The sequence below is a fragment of the Dermochelys coriacea genome, chromosome 2 (assembly GCF_009764565.3).
Source record: "Dermochelys coriacea isolate rDerCor1 chromosome 2, rDerCor1.pri.v4, whole genome shotgun sequence".
Lineage (NCBI taxonomy): Eukaryota > Metazoa > Chordata > Testudines > Dermochelyidae > Dermochelys > Dermochelys coriacea.
The window spans coordinates 229361245-229379319 of NC_050069.1; the positions used below are offsets into that span (position 1 = coordinate 229361245).

The 18075-nt window shown below is 44.9% G+C and overlaps 1 protein-coding gene across 4 annotated transcripts in view; it reads right to left on the reverse strand.

Annotated features, from left to right (window-relative positions):
* Positions 1 to 17767, reverse strand: part of NMT2 (N-myristoyltransferase 2) — a 58817-nt gene extending 41050 nt beyond the window's left edge. For all 4 annotated transcript variants that reach the window (XM_043509381.1, XM_038389786.2, XM_043509382.1 and 1 more), the window contains exons 1-2: positions 17317 to 17767; positions 1674 to 1809 (exon numbers count right to left, since the gene is read on the reverse strand). In XM_043509381.1, the coding sequence (XP_043365316.1) occupies positions 1674 to 1809; positions 17317 to 17426 (246 nt within the window). In that variant the 5' untranslated portion in view covers positions 17427 to 17767. The remainder of the gene's footprint in view (positions 1 to 1673; positions 1810 to 17316) is intronic.
* Positions 17768 to 18075: the final 308 nt, after the last annotated feature.

Sequence of the window (18075 nt, forward strand, 5' to 3'; positions counted from 1 at the left end):
TGTTTTTCCCTGTTTACTTAGAATAAGGTGGTCAAAGCATGGTCCATAGCCCAAATGTGTCTCACAGCCAATATCATATTTAACACAGAGCATCTGGAGGATACATATTCCATTGTGTGATGGGACATTCTGATTTAAAGCAGAAGCCTTTTAGGTGAAAATTGATCATCACATCAGAGGCGGATTAAGTTGTATTGGGGCCCTGGGCACAAAGAACATTTGATGCCCCATATCCTGGGGGCCTAGGAGTGCCAGAACTGGGCACTTTTTAAAAATGGGAGGGCCATGCCTGCCCACTTTTTAACTTCGGCATAGTAGCCTCGGGCAGGCGTGGCATGGCAGCGGCATGGTCGCAGTTTGGGGAGGGCAGGAGGGCATTGCCCCCCCAAACTGCAAGCCTTGGGCCAGAGGCAATAGGAAGAGCAGTGCCACACATGATTGCTGCCTTGGGCTCAAAGCCCTGGTGGCTGCAGGGGCAACCTGCTACCAGGAGCAGGAGGAACACAACAGGGGCAGCCTGGCATTGGGAAGGGAGGGGGCAGAAGGCCAGACCAGAGACCCTTCCTCTGGGTCCCACCGGCAGCAGCGTGCCCTGGAGGGTGGGGACACAGGCTGGGAGCTGCTCTTGGGTACCCTGCACCCGACACAGAGCAGGCGGAGGATCCAGGGTTCCCCCTACAGCGGCCCAGGCTCTCTGGAAGGCTCCTACCACCTGTCCAGCACTGGCTCCGGCCTGGCCAGGGGCAGTGCCCCAGGGGAAGAGGAGGAACAGAGGACAGGGCCACAGTTACAGCACCGGTGGCCCTCCACTTCTACCCAAGTTACGGTCCCGGGCACAGATCTGGAGCCTCCCCAGACTGTATCTCAGTATTAAAGAGGACAGGTGCAACTCACTTCATTTTATGCCAATTAGGTGTGGATTTCAAGGCAATAGGCTGCTTGTTTCCCCACCTGAGGCTTGCATTATCAAAGTGTGGATGCCCATGACACAGAAGTTTCCTCGGACGTTTTGTATGGTATTTCCCCATAAAAATAAAATCATAGAATCATAAGACTGGAAGACACCTCGAGAGGTCATCTAGTCCAGTCCCCTGCACTCATGGCAGGTCTAAGTATTATCTAGACCATCCCTGACAGGTGTTTGTCTAACCTTAAAAATCTCTATGGAGATTCCACAACCTTTTCAGCAGCAGCAGCTGAAGACAGATCCAATTCAAAGTGCAGCAGTCAGCATAGACTTGCCTCCCTGCTCTGAAATCCACTACCAGATGGCACCGTATTGTTCAATAAATTGGGTATAAATCCGGACAAGTTAGAATGAGGGCTAAATTAGAGACAATTTATCAAACACAAAATATGCTACTAAAACATTACAAGTGCAGATTAAAATTATCTGCTACAAGGCCACCACCAATCTGAATGTTAACCGACTGAAAAAGCTGTCACCTCCTCCCTCCACAGGACACATCTCCCTGGTAATCACCAGCATGCCAGAGGCAGCTTTTTAAAGGCTGCCAACTACTGTACATATTTACCTTCTCACATAGTTCCTTGTCCTTTCGTTTTTAATCATGACAATAACCCAAACCCATGCCCGATTCAAATGAGTGTTAAGGCAGCACTACCCACTTTCACAGGAAACCACAGAAGTTAAAATAAAAGAAGGCTCTCACTTTTGAAGGCTGTTGAATTTTAATCTCCTGGGAGTCAGATGCAGAATCTGATTTGGTGCCACCAGAGTTTGGTTTCTCCTTTTTTCTCTTCTGTTTCTTTTTCTTCTTTTTAGCTCCCAAATCCCCTCCAGGACTTCTGTCAGGAAATTCAGAGAAGGTAAAATGAGAAAAATCAATACCACAAAGCTTGAAGTACATGAAAGTTAAATTTAGAAAACCGCTATTCCTACATATGAAAACTAACAACCGTCAGACATGACACAAGGAGGGAAAAAAAAAATCAGGAGAAACAAAGGAGTAAATTGCAGAAGAGTTATCTATGTTAACTTGATCATTTGCTTTCCATTCAGTCCCCTAATTTACAGGGCATTTGGGCACTATGCAACAGTCAATGCCATACCCATGGCTTTTATTTAGCAGAAACATGAAGTGGCAGTTTTTACGTATATAGCAGAAGTTGTAATGTCTTGCTGAACACTTTTATTTAGCAGGAGTCATTCTGCAGAAAGAAAGGGGCAGGAGACTTCAGGGAGGAAGAGAAATATATTACTATAATGCACTAGAGCTAAAACTTGCCTTATGTATGTCTGCAGAAGTAATAATTGAAGTTTCAGAATATAACGCTGCATTGAACTAGAAACACTATAACCACAAACACTACATGAACATTTCTGATATTTCCAGCAATGAATCATGGGTGGGATTTTCTAATATAGCCTTTGGGATTTAGGTGCACAGGCTACATTGAAAGTCAATAGGACTTCTGTTCCTAAATACCTTAAATGCTTTTGAAAATCTTTCCCATGTCCTCAGATACTCTTGATTTTATCAATGGCCCACCAAAGGATTGGGAAGAATGAATTAGAGGGAAGGTTCCAGTCAGAAAACACTCTGCAATTTTTCAGGGAACTTTGTTTTTAACATATGATATATATCTTGCTCAAATCTCACTGAGTAAAAGAAGAGTTACTATCAATGACTATTACTGGATCAAGTTTAATGGAAAACACATAAAACCCAACCAACTGCACCCTACACTTGCTGACACCGTGAACCCTTTTTTCCTTAAGTAAAGAGAGCAGTCAATTAACAAAATGACCAAATACAAGAGTAGAGCCTGTAGATATTGTGGAGAGCTCACCATTGGGATGGTAGTAACAGCCACCAGACAAACAGGAAAAAAAAAAAGACAAGGGAGAAAGAGAGAGACTCTAGAACACAAGCTGAATACTCTCCAAGAGAAGTTAACAGTCAGGAAAAACCATATGTACATCATGGGCTCCACAGCAGATGATAGATGCTTTTTTGCACTGGGCAAAATAAAAACTTTGCTTATTTTATTTTTACACGAGAAACAGCTTTGATCGTGAGGGACACTGACAAGCATACAAGAGACATCATTTGGCTATTCTAGCAAGAGTCAGATCATGGAACAAGTGGATTAGCACAGAGAGTTGCAACCATCATGAATCCTTATAAAAGTATATCTATAAATCTATTGTCATCTTTACTGCACTCTAATTTCAAAGGTTATAGTGTCCACAGTCTTGGCAATTGCATTGCTGGTCAATTCTTGAGACCCTAAAGCCTGAGAAAGCTCCACATGCCCAAATTGAATGCTGAAAGCCTGTGTTTAAGAAAGTACCAACCAGTCACTGTAAACACTCATCTCTATGGTAATATCATTGTTCTCTAAATCCATCCTTATATGAAAGATCAATGCTGAGAAGCACTGAACCCTACAACTCCACAGGAGTTCAATGGAAGTTGCAACAGAAGAAGAGAAGAAAGAGTACACCGAACAACCAGAGACTAGACACCAATGCAAAAGCGACAGAGGTCAGGTCTTGGAATATGTCTGCATCACATCTCGAAGAACCCATTACAGTAAGTAACCATTTCTTCTTCTTCGCGTAGATGCAGCCGTGTATTCCACTTAGGTGATTCATAAGCAATACTCACAGGAGGTGGGGCTCAAAGTCTATTTAAATAAGGACTGCAGGACGGCCTTCCCAAAGTTTGCATTTGTGGCATACAAATTTTGCATTCCACAGTAACTGCATAATGGTTTGTGAACATATGTATCAATGACCACATGGCTGCCCTGCAAATATTCAAAATTGAGACATCACTTAAGAACGCTATTGATGTAGCTTGCACTCGTAGAATGAGCTCAAACCTGTAGAGGAGGTGTAGCCAAAGCTGTTTCGTATGCAGTCTTGATGCAGGAAGTGATGTACTTAGAGATCATCTGTGAAGAGACTGCCAGTCCCTTCATACGCTCTGCATACAAGACAAACAGACAAGGCAAAGTCTAAAAAGGCTTAGTCCTGTCCAGATAAAAGGCCAGACATCGTCTGATGTCCAACACGTAAAGACACTTCTCCTCTAGAGAGGAATGAGGCTTAGGAAAATATACCGATAAATATAGTGCCTTGTTTAAATGAAACCGAGAGACCATTTTAGACATACATTTCAGGTGGGACTGCAACATCACTTTGTCTTTGGAGAATTGTGTGTAAGGAGGCTCTGCCATCAGAGCCTGCAGCTCTCACACTCTTCTTGCAGATATTATCACCACGAGGAATGCAGTTTTTTTTTTTTTTTTAAAACACAGAGGAAAAGGGCAGGATGGAGGTCCCATGTGAGCCACTAAGACCGTGTTAAGTTCCCACACCGGAGGCTGGAGACAAAGGGTTTCTTTCAAGGATCTCACCATCATGGCATTGGAAAACACCAGTCTTCCATGAATGGGTCGACACACGAGATTGCCATTAGATGCACCCTCAACCAGCTAAGCATAAGGCCCGATGATTGAAGATGCAGCAAATACTCCAACATGTCTCAGACACTAGCTAGTGTGGGTTGACCTCCGTGGGCCAATGACCACACTAAAAAATGCTTCCACTTTGCTGAATAGGCCACCCTGGTAAAGGGTTTTCTGCTAGTGAGTAGGACCCATCAAAACAGCTGCTGAACATCACTCTGCATCATTCAACCATGGAGCAACCACGCTGTGAGATGCAGGGAGCTGAGTGCGAGATGCAAAGTACATCTGTGATTCTGCGTGAGCTGGTTGGGATGGAAAGTGATATGGGATGTTGAACTGAGAGCACAAAAAGGTCGGAAAGCCAACCCTCCTTCAGCCATACTGGGGCAACGAGATGAGTTTTCAGCTTGAGGGTGATATGGGGAATGATCAGGATCAGAGGAAAAGCGTACAGGAAAATTGACTGCCAGCTGAGGTGGAAGGCATCAGTCAGGGAGCCGGGACTGAAGTCCTCTTGAGAGCAGAACAGATGGCATTTCCTGTTGTCCCTTATAGTAAACAGGTTGATCATTGGGATGCCCCATGCTGCAAAGATGACTTGCAGAATGCAGGGCTTCAGAGACCATTTGTGGATCAGAGAAAAATTCCTGCTAGGTGGCCCACGAGATGATTCTGAATCTTGGCAAGTGAATGGCTATCGGAATGATACTCTAGTCAATGACAGGTTTCAGAGTAGCAGCCGTGTTAGTCTGTATCTGCAAAAAGAAAAGGAGTATTGTGGCACCTTAGAGACTAACAAATTTATTTGAGCATAAGCTTTCGTGAGCTACAGCTCACTTCATCGCATGCATTCAGTGGAAAATACTCTCATCAATGAAGAACTGCCAGAACCTGATTGCTTCTTGGCAGAGATCCCTGAGCATGCCTGTTCACATAATAGATTATGGTGGTATTGTTGGTAAATATGTGAACTACCAACCCCTTGATGTGGTCTATGAAAGTGAAACAGGCATTATAGATGGCTCAAAACTCCAGGACACCGGTATACAGTGGAGCTTCCTGCTTTGACCAAAGTCCCTGAACTTTCAGTGACCCCATATGTGCTCCTCAACCTATCAGGGAGGCATCGGTGACAAGTCCTGATTGGTAAGGGCTGGGCAAAGGAACACCTTGATATACATTGCCCTGAACCAGGCACCACTGCAAGGAGTCCAGGATCAAGGGAGGAAGGCAGACCAACTTGTCTAGGGGGTGAAGAGTTGGACAGTCCTGAGCCACATATGAAGAGGGCAAAAGTGTAAACTCGTGAACTGAACCACCTGAATACATGCAGATATGTGGCCTAAGAGCTTCAGGCAAATGCAAACTGTCATGGAAGGTTGAGACAAAGACAGCAGACCGAGACAAAGACAGCAAGATGTCTGGAAATGGTCGGCTGGCAGAAATGCTCTCCAACTCGTAGAGTCTATTAGGGCCCCAATGAGCTCGATTTTCTGAATGGGTACTTTCTGGAATTTAGGATGAGACCCAGATGGTTGAATAAACACAGTGTAATGCATACACAAGAAAGGACTTCTTCCCTGGGCCTGCCCTTGAGTAGCCAGATCTGGGAAGGCACGGATTCCATTCTTCCTGAGGTACGCAGTCACCGTGACCATGCAGTTGGTAAAAACCCAGGAGGCACAAGACAGACAGAAGGGAAGGTCTGCCTCCTGAAAATGACAGTCTGCCACAACGAACTGGAGAAATCTTCTGTGGCTTAGGTGAATCGCTGCATAGAAGTAAGCATCCTGAAAGTCCAGAGCAGCACACCAGTCATTCAGTCAACGTGAAGAGGTTAGCTGATAGGGTGACCATATGGAACATCATGGATATGACATATTTGTTGATGATGCGGAGGTGGAAAATAGGTCTTATCCTTCCCTTGAGTTTGGGAACCAGGAAGTACCAGGAATTGAAGCCTGATCCCAGTGTTCTGAAGGTAAAAACAGTCCTGGTTGGTAAGGGCCTGGCAAAGGACACTGCTCCGATGGCCAGTAATGAGTAGACCTGCTCGAGGAGCAGTATCCTGTGAGGGGATCCCTGAAGAGGGACAGGGAGGGAGGTTGCGGGGGGAAGAGTTGAAAGGAACTGGGTAGCATAGCCCAATCTGACAGTGTTTAGGACCCAGGTGTCAGCTGTAATCAAGCCACAAGCATCATAAAAGCCAGCGAGCCTGTCCCTGAACAGAGATGGGTCAAGGAAGTGATGATCGGACCACTGCTCTGGACCAAAGAGTCAAAACTGGTGCTCCTGGGCAGCCACCAGGTTGACGGGCCAGACCTGACTGCCTCCTCTTCTAGGATCTATGTCCTTGTCTGGGGTAATCCGACTGTCTCAAGGGAAGAAAAGGCTACTCAAAGATGCGTTATGGATGGTATTGTTGCTGCTGCTGCTGGCCAACGAAGTGGCGCCTCTGTACAGTCAGTGTATACACCCCAAAGAACATAGGGTGGACCTAGAATTCTTGAAGGAATCCAAGTTTTCAGACAAGACAGATGAGACCAACACCCAGCCATCAAAGGGTAAATCCTCTATGGCCTGCTGCACACTGAAAGCAATGCCTGAATTCTGCAGCCAGGACACCCTTCTCACGGTCACTGCAGAAACCATCACTCTGGCCAAAGTGTCTGTGATATCCAACATGGACTGCAGTGACATCTTGGGCACTAAGCAGCCTTCATTGATAAATGCCCGAAGTTCCTCTCTGGAGGTTTCAGGGCAGCTGGTCCACAAACTAAGACATAACTGTCCAATTTAAAAAGTCATACAAGAATGCTTGCTGGTTCCCAATCTGCATTTGCAGAGAAGGAGGAGGTGTAAATCTTCCCGACCATTAAATCCATCCTTTTGGAATCCTTGTGCTTAGGAGTGGTCTTAAACCTGCTCTGCCTGGCCCTATCGTTCACTGCAGTTGCAACTAGGGAATTTGGGTCTGGATGGGAGTAAAAGCTTTCAATCAAAGATGGCGTACTCCAGAGGATCTTTGCAGCTCTAGGAGTGCATCGTTGATAGGGAGAGCTACTCTCCCAGGAGCAGACGGCTGCAGGATATCCACTAATTTATGGGTTTCCTCCTGAAGGAATACTGCCTGAATTCCCAGGGAAGCAGACAAATGCTGCAAAAGGTCTGCAGCAAAAGGTCTTAATAGGCCTTGAAATCTTCTGGTATTGGAGAAGAAGAAGAGCCAGACTGAAACACTTGGGGACGAAGAGAAGGTGGTTAATGGGCTCCCATTCCGGGACTGGTGGAGCTGCAAGGGGCAGCTCCATACCGGGAAGGCTCACTGGTGCCTGAATCTGAGGTGGGTCCACAGTTCCCACCACCGATCTGGCTGGAGACCTTGTCTTAGAGCAAGCCGAGAAGCACGACCTCCACAACCCAGGAGTGTCCCATGGATTCCATAGAGACTACAAATAAGGATAGGGCATAGGTGGCCAGTAGTTGCCTCATCCCAACTGTGAGATAAGTGCCAATTCCAGTGCCCGTAGTACTCTATAAATGGTCCCCGAAGTGGATCAGGTGATGAAGAATGGGAGGAGAAAGATCCTGACCAAAACGCCGAGGCGCCTCAGGTTTCTGGGCACAAAGGTGGATCCAGTCTTGAGGGAGCAAGTAACTGGTCTGACTCGTCCATCACCCAGAACGAGGCAGGGACCAGGACTGATGATGGAAGCTCTACTGCTGGCACCAAATACACCAGTGCCATAAGTGGTGTCAACCCCAAAGTCAGTGCAGTACCAAAGCAGATGATGGTGCCCAAGTGAAGAGTGGTGAGAGCCGCCATGGTAACATGCACCGATGCCAAGGAGTTTCCTGGTGCCAAGGATGTCCCTTATACTGAGTCTGGTACCGGTCCTTCTTCCACAGGCTGTGGAAGAGAACATTGGGGTGCAGTGCCAGCAGACCCAAGGGTTTAGAAGCCTGCCCAGCCAACCGGGTTATAAACAATGCAGACCTGGCAAAGTCCTGGGCCAAGGGAGAGGAAGTCTGTAGCTGCCTGATACACTGCTAATGTGGAAAGAGTTGGTGTCAGCATCACCCTTGTCAGTACCAGACCCAATGGACCCCCAGAGCCAGAACCAGAGTAGATAGTGCAGGGTCTCTACTTCCCTACTTGATACTAGGCACATCCTGAGAACTGGCACTAAGCTTCATGCCGGTCCACGCTCTTCCTGGAGGAGTTGGAAGAGACCCCACAAGACTTGGAGTGGTCTCAATTGGTCTTGTGCAACCTTTTCCTCGGCGCACTCAACAGGGAACAGCTCCTCCATCTCTTTGGAGAGGCACCTGCTCCAGAGTGCAAAGCAGCACCACCTCCAGAACCTGAGGGTGACCTCTGATCCAACAAGGGCCTTGTGCCGAAGCCGGCTATATAGCCTGTTTGAGCAGGTGCTGCTTTAGGTGAAGGTCCCTAGCCACCTGAGTCAGTTTCATGAACAATCTACAGATCACACACCGCTCCTTGACGCGGGCCCTTGCCAAGCACAGCAAGCACCGTGTGTGGGGATCATTGCTGGGGGTTGCTCCCGCACAGGACATAAAATGTATAAATCCCAGTGAGGGCTTCACAGGGAAATACTTAACTAAGTGCAATTAACACTAACCTAACACTAAGGGTACTACTAACTATATACAACTAGAAGACACTAAAATAGTGAGAGGTCATGAAGTTAAGACCACACAGAGCTCTGACTCCAGCCACAGGTGGAAAGAAGGAACTGAGGAGGGTCAGGACAGCTCCACCACCTCATATAACCAGGGGAGGGGCTATGGCCACAAGGTACGAATGCTGCCCCTCTATGGGTACTCCTTGGCAAAATTCACCATCTCCAGTGTCCGAGCCATACACACACCTACATGTAATACATGGCTGCATCTACTCAAAGAAGAAATAGGAATTTGAGCTGCATAAATGAGGCACAGAGAGAATTTTTAATTCTGGAATCATGTTTATAAACTGCACCAGCCTAAACAATTAAAAGATATATTTGTTTAAAAGAATCACACTTAAAATTACTTAGTATGCCTGGGTGCTAAGTTGTTGGTACGTGTACGCTATAATGAAAGAACAGTCCTAAAGATCCACATAGAGGTTATAGCTATGAGTAAGTTGAAATGTGTGCAAGCAGACCTAAGTTTTCAAGGACTTCACAAACTATGGCAAAAGCAAAACATTTGAGTGCCTTACAGTTTTAAACAAAAAAAAAAGTCATTTTCTATATTGTTTATATTAATAAACACACTCAACTAAATCTAATGTTTCTGTTGGTTTGATCTTTTCCACTAAACTTTTATTTTCCCCTCAGCATCTTACTGATGACAGAAGAATGATGCTAGTTGATCCCTGAGCTGAACTGCAAAAGTGGCATTACTCCTGAATATAGCTCTGGTATCTGGGACTGCAAACACTATTCTTCTAACATGCACTTCCACTGGGCCCACTTTTCCCAATTCAGCTCTGGGATAAGTGGGTGCAACTCACATACTTTTCAATGGGAGCTACTCCGACTTACACCACGGTGGAATTTTGCTCATTAAGATCGTTAAAAGGTCAATGTTTTATTTGGTTTAGTTAAGTAATGAAATTACTACACTTCAAAAATGTCACTTTGGTAACGATGCAAAAGAATGGTGCTTTGTCAAGTCTTACTAATGTTCTCCCTGTGAAATCATGTTTATACCAGGATACTCAATTTGGTTACTGGCCAGGAGAGGGTTGCTTTTTCTCTTCTTAAACATGTGTGACTCTATATGAAAAATTAGACAGCTGAGAACAATACTTTTTGGTGGTGTTCAGACCCATCTTTTTAAAACTACTTCTGATTTTGTTTATGATTTCAGCTGAGGGAAAAATAAAGCAGATCAGCAACATTAAAAGTGCTAACACGTTTGTTTGAATAATCCCTCTCCCTACCATTTCTAAAGTATGCCTCTACTCAAATCCCAGTTTTGGTTCACAACCTTCAGTTTTAAAATGTTCACAATGCTTGATCCAAAAGAAATATTTTTCTCTCTTTGACAGGGTGTCCATGCAACAGGAATGTTCAGAAGCAGAAATGCTCTGTAGAGTCAGCTGCTTAAATTGGCCTTTCATTACTGTTACATTTCACAGAATATGAAACATTTTAAAAGACAGATCTGTTTGTCCTTCACTTCACTTTTCTTTAGGCATGTTTGCAGCAGAAAGATTCAGCAGTGGTCAGCAACTTTTATTGACTATGGAGGCAAGTTAGAAACAGTGACTGTGCAGAGCTGAGGGCAAAAGCAGTAACAGACAAGCCTCTACCTTTAATATTTCTAACTCTCTTCAAAACTACTGAACTGAAAGGACTATAGGAGTTTTACAACTGGGGCTGGGGGAGAATATTAGTCTTTCCTCCACTAGTCCAGCACATAAATCACATTCACATTGTAGTAGCTACATGTGGGCATAAGAAGGAAGAATATCCTATAAGGTAGACGTTCAAAGAGCATGCTACACACACACACACAACGTATTTGTACCTGAACAATTGGTCATTTACACACCATGTTTAACTATCCAGTTTTTGTAGTCTTGTAGGGCTTGATTCTGCACCCATTCAACTGAGACACCAATTAGGAGGAGTTGCAGGGGGTAAATCCCCCTCTCCCAAAGTTTTTGCACTTGCTTACGGTTCCATAGGCTACAGAGAGAGCCAGCCATGGCCCTGACCACTTTTAAACAGGGTCCTGCTGCCAGAACACTGCTCCAGGTACATAGTCGCAACAGCAGTGAAATATGACCTGGTTGCACCTCCATACTGGACCTGCATAGTTAAAGAAGTACAACTGTGTGGACACAACTATACAGATATAAAGGGGAAGGGGAATAAGCAATTCTGGTATAAGACGCCATTAACTACATCCACATACTGCTACAAAAACTGTGTAGACCAGGCCTTACTTAAGGTAAAAGCAGAGTGTCAAGAAACCTGGCTCTACCTCAAGATAGACTAACTTTGCCACAGAAACAGATTATGTGTATGACCTTGGGCAAGTTATTTAGGCCTACATTTTTACAAATGTCTACAACAGTTATGCATGTAAATCTGTAATTCCACCCACACATTCCTTTCTACTTGTGGACGCACATCTGCTGTTTTACATGAGTGTGAAAAAGTGCATGCACATTTTTTTTTATAAGGGGTCTTAGCCTCTCTGAGCTTCTGTTCCATCCTCTGAGAAACAGGGATATTTACTTTCCCTATATGGCTGTTGAAAAGCTTAATTCATTAAAATCTGTGCAAAGCTTTCAGATTCTCAGATGGAAGAGGCTAAAGAAGGGCAGAGTATTACATATTATCCCCAGTGCGGCAATTGCTGTTTTTCCTTTTGTGTTTGAATGGATCTTAATACCTTTCCCAAAGCACATCATTGAGTGTTATTTTAAACTGTATTGCTGAATATCCAGTATCCCTTGAACAAAACCAGCTTTTTCAAACACCAACATCTCTATTAAAAATTGCCATTACCCATAAATTTAAGTAAAAAATTTCTGAATTTCAGAAACAAGCCCATCTTTCAGATGTTTAAGGTCATTTTGGCTGCCAAGCTCTTTACCTGCACAGCTCTTCCAAACAGTGGTTTTTGGCTCTGCATCAGTCAATAACAGTGTACAAAAGCATTTTTGCAGGGGACCACAAAGATTTTTTTAAATAGTTTCTGCAATATAAGACCAAATTCAGATCTGACGTAAATGGGTTTGATTTCATGGAACTCAGGAATTATAATATTTACACCAGGGCTATATTTGGCTCAGAGTTTTTATATTTTTAAAAAAATCAATATTAAGATTCTGGGAGTGTCCCCTCTCCTATTAGATCATAACTATTTCAAGAGAGAAAATATTTTGAACCAGAAAGCCTTGATAACGTCCTTTGAAGTTCACTGTTAACACAAACAGTAGCTAGGTGAACATTTTTGGACTAATTTTTGGAAACACACTGTTTTCTTCAAGAATTATAGTTTAGTAATAAACCAAATGTGCCATACATACAGCATGCCATATATTCAGAATGTTAAACTAATATGTTTCTTCTGTCCCTTTGCTCTACAAATCTCTTTTTAAGAATGCACTCCAGGACTCAGACTTTGTATGCCAAGTTCTGGACTAAAACAGTTACACATTTCTTTAAAAACAATTTTGAAAAATTTTTTAGACAAAAACATGTTTATAAAGCTGCCATTCAACAATGCTATATCTTAGTGTTCTATTACAGTACTTTTAAAAAAACTCATACAAGCATTTCATATTGATGTTTACAATCTTTCTGAAGCTGTCTACTGAAAATTCTCTGTGCCCTTTCTATCACAGAATTCCTATGCAAAGAGCCATTGAGAATAGACTGAAAGACCCTACAGAGAAAGGGAAATGTGGGGTAGGGTCAAGTAAACTGTATTTAAAAACACTGAGTTAATGTATTTAATCCTATTTTAAAGTACATTTACTAATGAAGCCGTTTTAGAAACAGTCTTTTCCTGTGAAGTGGAACGTAGTGCAGCAGACAGCAAACTTAACAGGAACAAATTTCAGAGATGAGGGAGAAAAAGGAGACTAACATATGAGAATCACAAAACATACATGATCTTGCATCCTGAAAATGGGACCAGATGTGTAGGGCACAGACACTCGCATCCTAGAGAGTTCTGTATTATTTTCTATTGAATACTTATCCTGTCGTCTGCTGTCCACAGCACATTAAACACACACACAAACACACACACACAATCCACCATCACTATGTCACAGCATTATTTATGGTCAACAGTGTATGACCCAATTTTAAATGTCAAGCTACAGCTTGAAGTAGTATTCACACCAAAGACTGACACATGATAAACAATACCCCTCCCTATAAGAAAAGTAAAGCCTGAGACAGAATAAAATTAAATATTCAGTACCACTAATGCAGACTATTCCAAACTCAGCAAGACACTTTACATGACCATACTTTAAAGCACCAAGTTAGCCTGTAAATACTCCATAGCATATCTGTGCAATAGGAACTAATCTGAAATCTCAAAGCAAATTTTAAAGTAACATCAAAAGCAAAAACATCACAATGGGAGCAGAGGAGGGAATTTGTATGGGGATGTTGAATTTTCCAGTTCTGAAGCAGAATGCTAAAATGCTGTTATGTTTTGCTATAATCTACTTAATAATATTCCAGGATTGTCACTCTGAATTGTATACATTCTGTAGAGTCAGTGTGATGCGATGGAAACAGCTACAAGCATTGCTGTTAGCTCTTTTTGTTCAGATATCACCAGGTTCAATTATTGGGATTCATGATATGTTACTGTCCAATTTTTAAGTTATCTGCCATTTTGACTTTGCAAATTACATCCATGTGACAGTAAGGCATGTATCTATGCCATGCCAGGAATCCTAGACCTTTGTGATATCAGAGGTAACTCAACCAACTATCACCCTTACTCTACAGCTAATTTGCATGCAAGAGTGTCATTGGCTGTATGAAGAAAAGGAGTACTTAGGTGCCACAAGTACTCCTTTTCTTTTTGCGAATACAGACTAACACAGCTGCTACTCTGAAACCTGTCATTGGTTGTATGAGTGACATTGCCCAGATGGCCCAACTGCCACAATTCTTCAAAACCACCCACACAACAGTACAACCAGCACATACAATAACTCCAAATGTATGTAGTGCCTCACGTGTCATTCGCCACTCACATAAATTTCCCAGCACAACACAATCCGTACACAAATCAACACAACCACCCACAACATTGCTCTGAAGCACAGAACGTCTGTTGAATCAGTGAGGCAAAGGAAACAGCTACAAGCATGGTTGACAGCTCCGTTTAGAATATCACCAGGTTTAATTATCTCTGGAAATCATTGTTTGTTACTCTCCAATTTTTAAGTTCTGAGCCATTTTCAGATTGTTTTACATACATGACTTTACAAATTACATCCATGCAACAGCATGGTTTTCAGTTACTAGTTTCTGACATGGCTTTTCAATATAACTACTGTTGGAATTTTTGATTGAGTATCTCAGCTGACAAAAAGGGCCAGCCTTACACAAAACTTCCAATTAATAGCAGATACTGTGCCAAAAAAAGATGATCAACATAGCAGTAACTCAGAATTTCATACCTGACTTTGTATATTACAAGTCCTATGAAACTAACAACACCCATCATTTGTTTGTTTGTTTGTTTTACTGGAGTGATCTAGCCACTCCTTTTGTTAAACTTTATAGTATCTGAAAGTATCCTATTTTTCATTTATTGCTCACCCATAAAAACTGGCTTCTGTGGAGAACTCATCATAATACTTAACAGATTGCAAAAAGAATTGTGTATAGCCCATGGCCATATTACTTCTCATTTAAAGACTGCAGTCACCTTGCTTTGCAAGTATTGCTGCAAGTTATGTATCACCATGTAGAGATGCGTAACTGTACCCTTGCTCCTACTTAAACACTGCTTCTTGCGCTCACTATGATTATGAAGAAGCCTAGTTAAATGGCTTGGAAGGCTGGACTTCTATTATAGGACAGAAATAGATCAATCAAGGAAAAGTAATAAAAACAGAAGAAAAGAAGAGAAATTGGACTTCCAACAGTTAAGTTACCAAGCATAAATTCTAGACAATCATTAGCAGGCTCTTGAATGGCCTGGAATGTCAGTGTGACCCACTGGTGACAATAATGTACAGTCATACTGTATTTTCAGTGGTATTAATTTCATGTATTTAGAAATTAAGAAATGCTGGAATTTTCTTTCAAACAAAATTAAAGCTCCAAGTTAGCACAGCACAATTTCTTCCTTTTTTAAATATTCCAAATTTATATTACTATAATTATTTTCGACACAGCTATTTTAGTATGCAAGGCATGAATACACAGAGGAAGTTGCAGTACAAGAAAAACTGGAGTCGGTCTTTCTAAATCTTAAATTAAAGACTTTTTACATCACACTTAAGGTACAGAGCAGTTTGTTGCCAAGCAAGTCCTGGGGGACAGCAGACAATAAACAGCATACTTTCTCAAACATAATCACTTATGGAAATGAATAAGTCTCCCAAATGAATAAGAAATTAATGACTAAGAAGATATTTATATAGTTGTTTATAAGCTAACCTATTTCTATTTTAGGTCACCGTGGCCACTCCTTGTGACAGTATTTTCCCTTTGCTAACATATTTCTAACCCAAAAGATAAGAATGTAAATTTGAACGTAATTAACTCTTAAAACATTGTTTCCCCCCAGTGCCTCAATCCAGCAGCGAGATCCACAAATGGTCCTTTATGTCCACACAGAGACCCACTGAAATCAATGGGACTCTGAGCATGTGTAAGGGGGCCACACCTTTGGATCCCTTTGCAAGATCAGGGCTGTATATATGTAGACAGACTGTCCTGTTTCTCATCCAGAAACAGGAGACAAAGTTTAATCTACAGTAAAATGAGTTTGTAGAAAGTGATTAAGAATAATAAGGAGAAGGGACTACCACTAAAATATACTTGCTGTATTAATGACTTGAGACGCTCATGCCCTACTCCAATTACAAGTAGATTTATACACGTTTCTTTTTGGACAGTAGGTGGTGTTGAGGTGGAAGAATAGTTTCATTTAATGAACGACAAGGCTGAGGTGGATAATTCAAGAGTCCTGAAAATATCTTCATATTTTCTCCAGAGAGCCTATCCTGCTCATTCAGGAGATCTGTATATTTGCCATTCGTTTGAAAGCTATAAACAAAAAGACCTGCGGGAAAATGGAGGGGCATCTTTTAACTTCACAGAAATACAGTGAATTAGAAGAGCTTTGGAGAGGCCTCAAGTCGAAAAATCATGGTAAATAAAAACACAACAGATGCTATCCCATTCCTTCCTCAGCAGGAAGGCAATAAAATGCCACCTTTCACTGCTCTGTTTCTCTCACAGGGCTCTTGCATATATGGGGAAATGCCTGTGGCATCAGGTTGATTTTTTAACGGGGGGGGGTCGCCTGTAAGTATGGATTTGCCAGCATGTGACCACCTTCCCCCGAGGGTTAGCCTAAGGACAGTGCTTCTCCACAGACATGCTGCTGGCTACACCCTCTACTCAAGGCCTCCTCTTGCTGGAAACCGGGGCATCTCACCGCGCTGGGTGAGTCGGGGCGTACATACAAAACAAAACACTGCAGCTCACCTAACTCAGGAGACGCTGCCGCCAGCGGCAAACAGGGCGACTGATCTCCAAGCACAAGCCCTTCGTGCCTCCACTGAGGGCGGGGACAGGAACAGAGCCCGCCTGCCGCCAAGGGGCTCAGCCGGCCGGCCGCGATGCCCGCAGAAGACCGGCCCGGCCCCAGAGCAAGCTAGGGGTGGGGGCGCTGCCACAGCCAGGCTCACACGCTGGCGCGGTAGCAAGCCTCGCCCAGCAGGGCAGCAGAGGGGGGCTACGGCACCGATTCCTGGCACCTCCCTGGAGGCCCCGCAGCGCGGGACCTGCCCGCTGACAGCTCCCCGCCCCACGCCGCCGCCCCCTGCAGGAAGGCCCCGCTTCAGGCTCCCAAGAGGCGCGGGGCGAACGGCTGCCTCCCGCCTCCCAGCGCCCGGCACAACAGCTACGGCGATCCCGCGCTGCTCCAGCCCAGCCAGCCGCAGGGCCCGTCTCTGCACCTGGGCCCCGCGCTGCCTTCCCCGCCCCGCCCCGCCGGAGCGCCCCCGGGCCCCGCTGCAGCCAGGGGCCGGGCCGGAGGGAGCCCAGCGCTTTTCCTCGTCCCCGCGCCCGCGGCGGTGCTACAGCCGGGGCCGGACGCGCCGGCTCAGCCGCGGGCGCTGCCGCCTACCCCTTGGCGTGCTCGGCCTCCTCCTCATTGTCGCCGTCGATGCCGCAGGTGTCCTGGTCATCCAGCTCCAGGCTCTGCTGGCTGGCCGCAGACTCGCTGTCCTCCGCCATCACGGGGGAAGGAGGGCGGGGAGGAGGGACTGGAAGCCTATGAAAGGAACCGGGGCGCACAGGCAGAGGCGGCCCGGAGGAGCTCCCTCTAGCTGCTGTCCTCCCCCGGCTCGGGGAGCGGGAGCCCCCAGCCCAGCTCAGCTGCCACCCCCGCTTCCCTGGCCGGCAGGTAAGGGCCCCACGAGCCCTGCTGGCTCATGGAGCCCACACCCTTGGTGCCACTTCTAAATAACTGATTCGCCCGGCTCAGCCCCACAGCAGCCCTCAGAGGGGGGCCTGAGCTGGACGCAGGCCCCTGCCAGTTAGGGGCGGATGGCAGCCAAACCTCAGGCTGGAGCTGGAATTCAGGCTGCCCTGAGCTGGCAGCACCAAACACCTCCAAACTGCTGGGTGAGCCTGGAATCGGGATCTTGAGGTTGGCCACTTGGCCCCCTTGCGCCGAAGGGGCTGCACACTGCACCTGGCTGCTCGGACTGTTTGGCATGTACCAGCCTGAGGGTTAGTGGTAGCTGGGCCTCAGTCCTGCAGCGAACTCCGGCAGGGGAGCAGTGTTCTGCCCCTATGGAGCTCATTGCATGTGTGACATTTTGGGGTTCACTCAGACCAGTAAAGAGTTCAGTCAGCATCTTGTGACTTGTGCAGCTTGGGT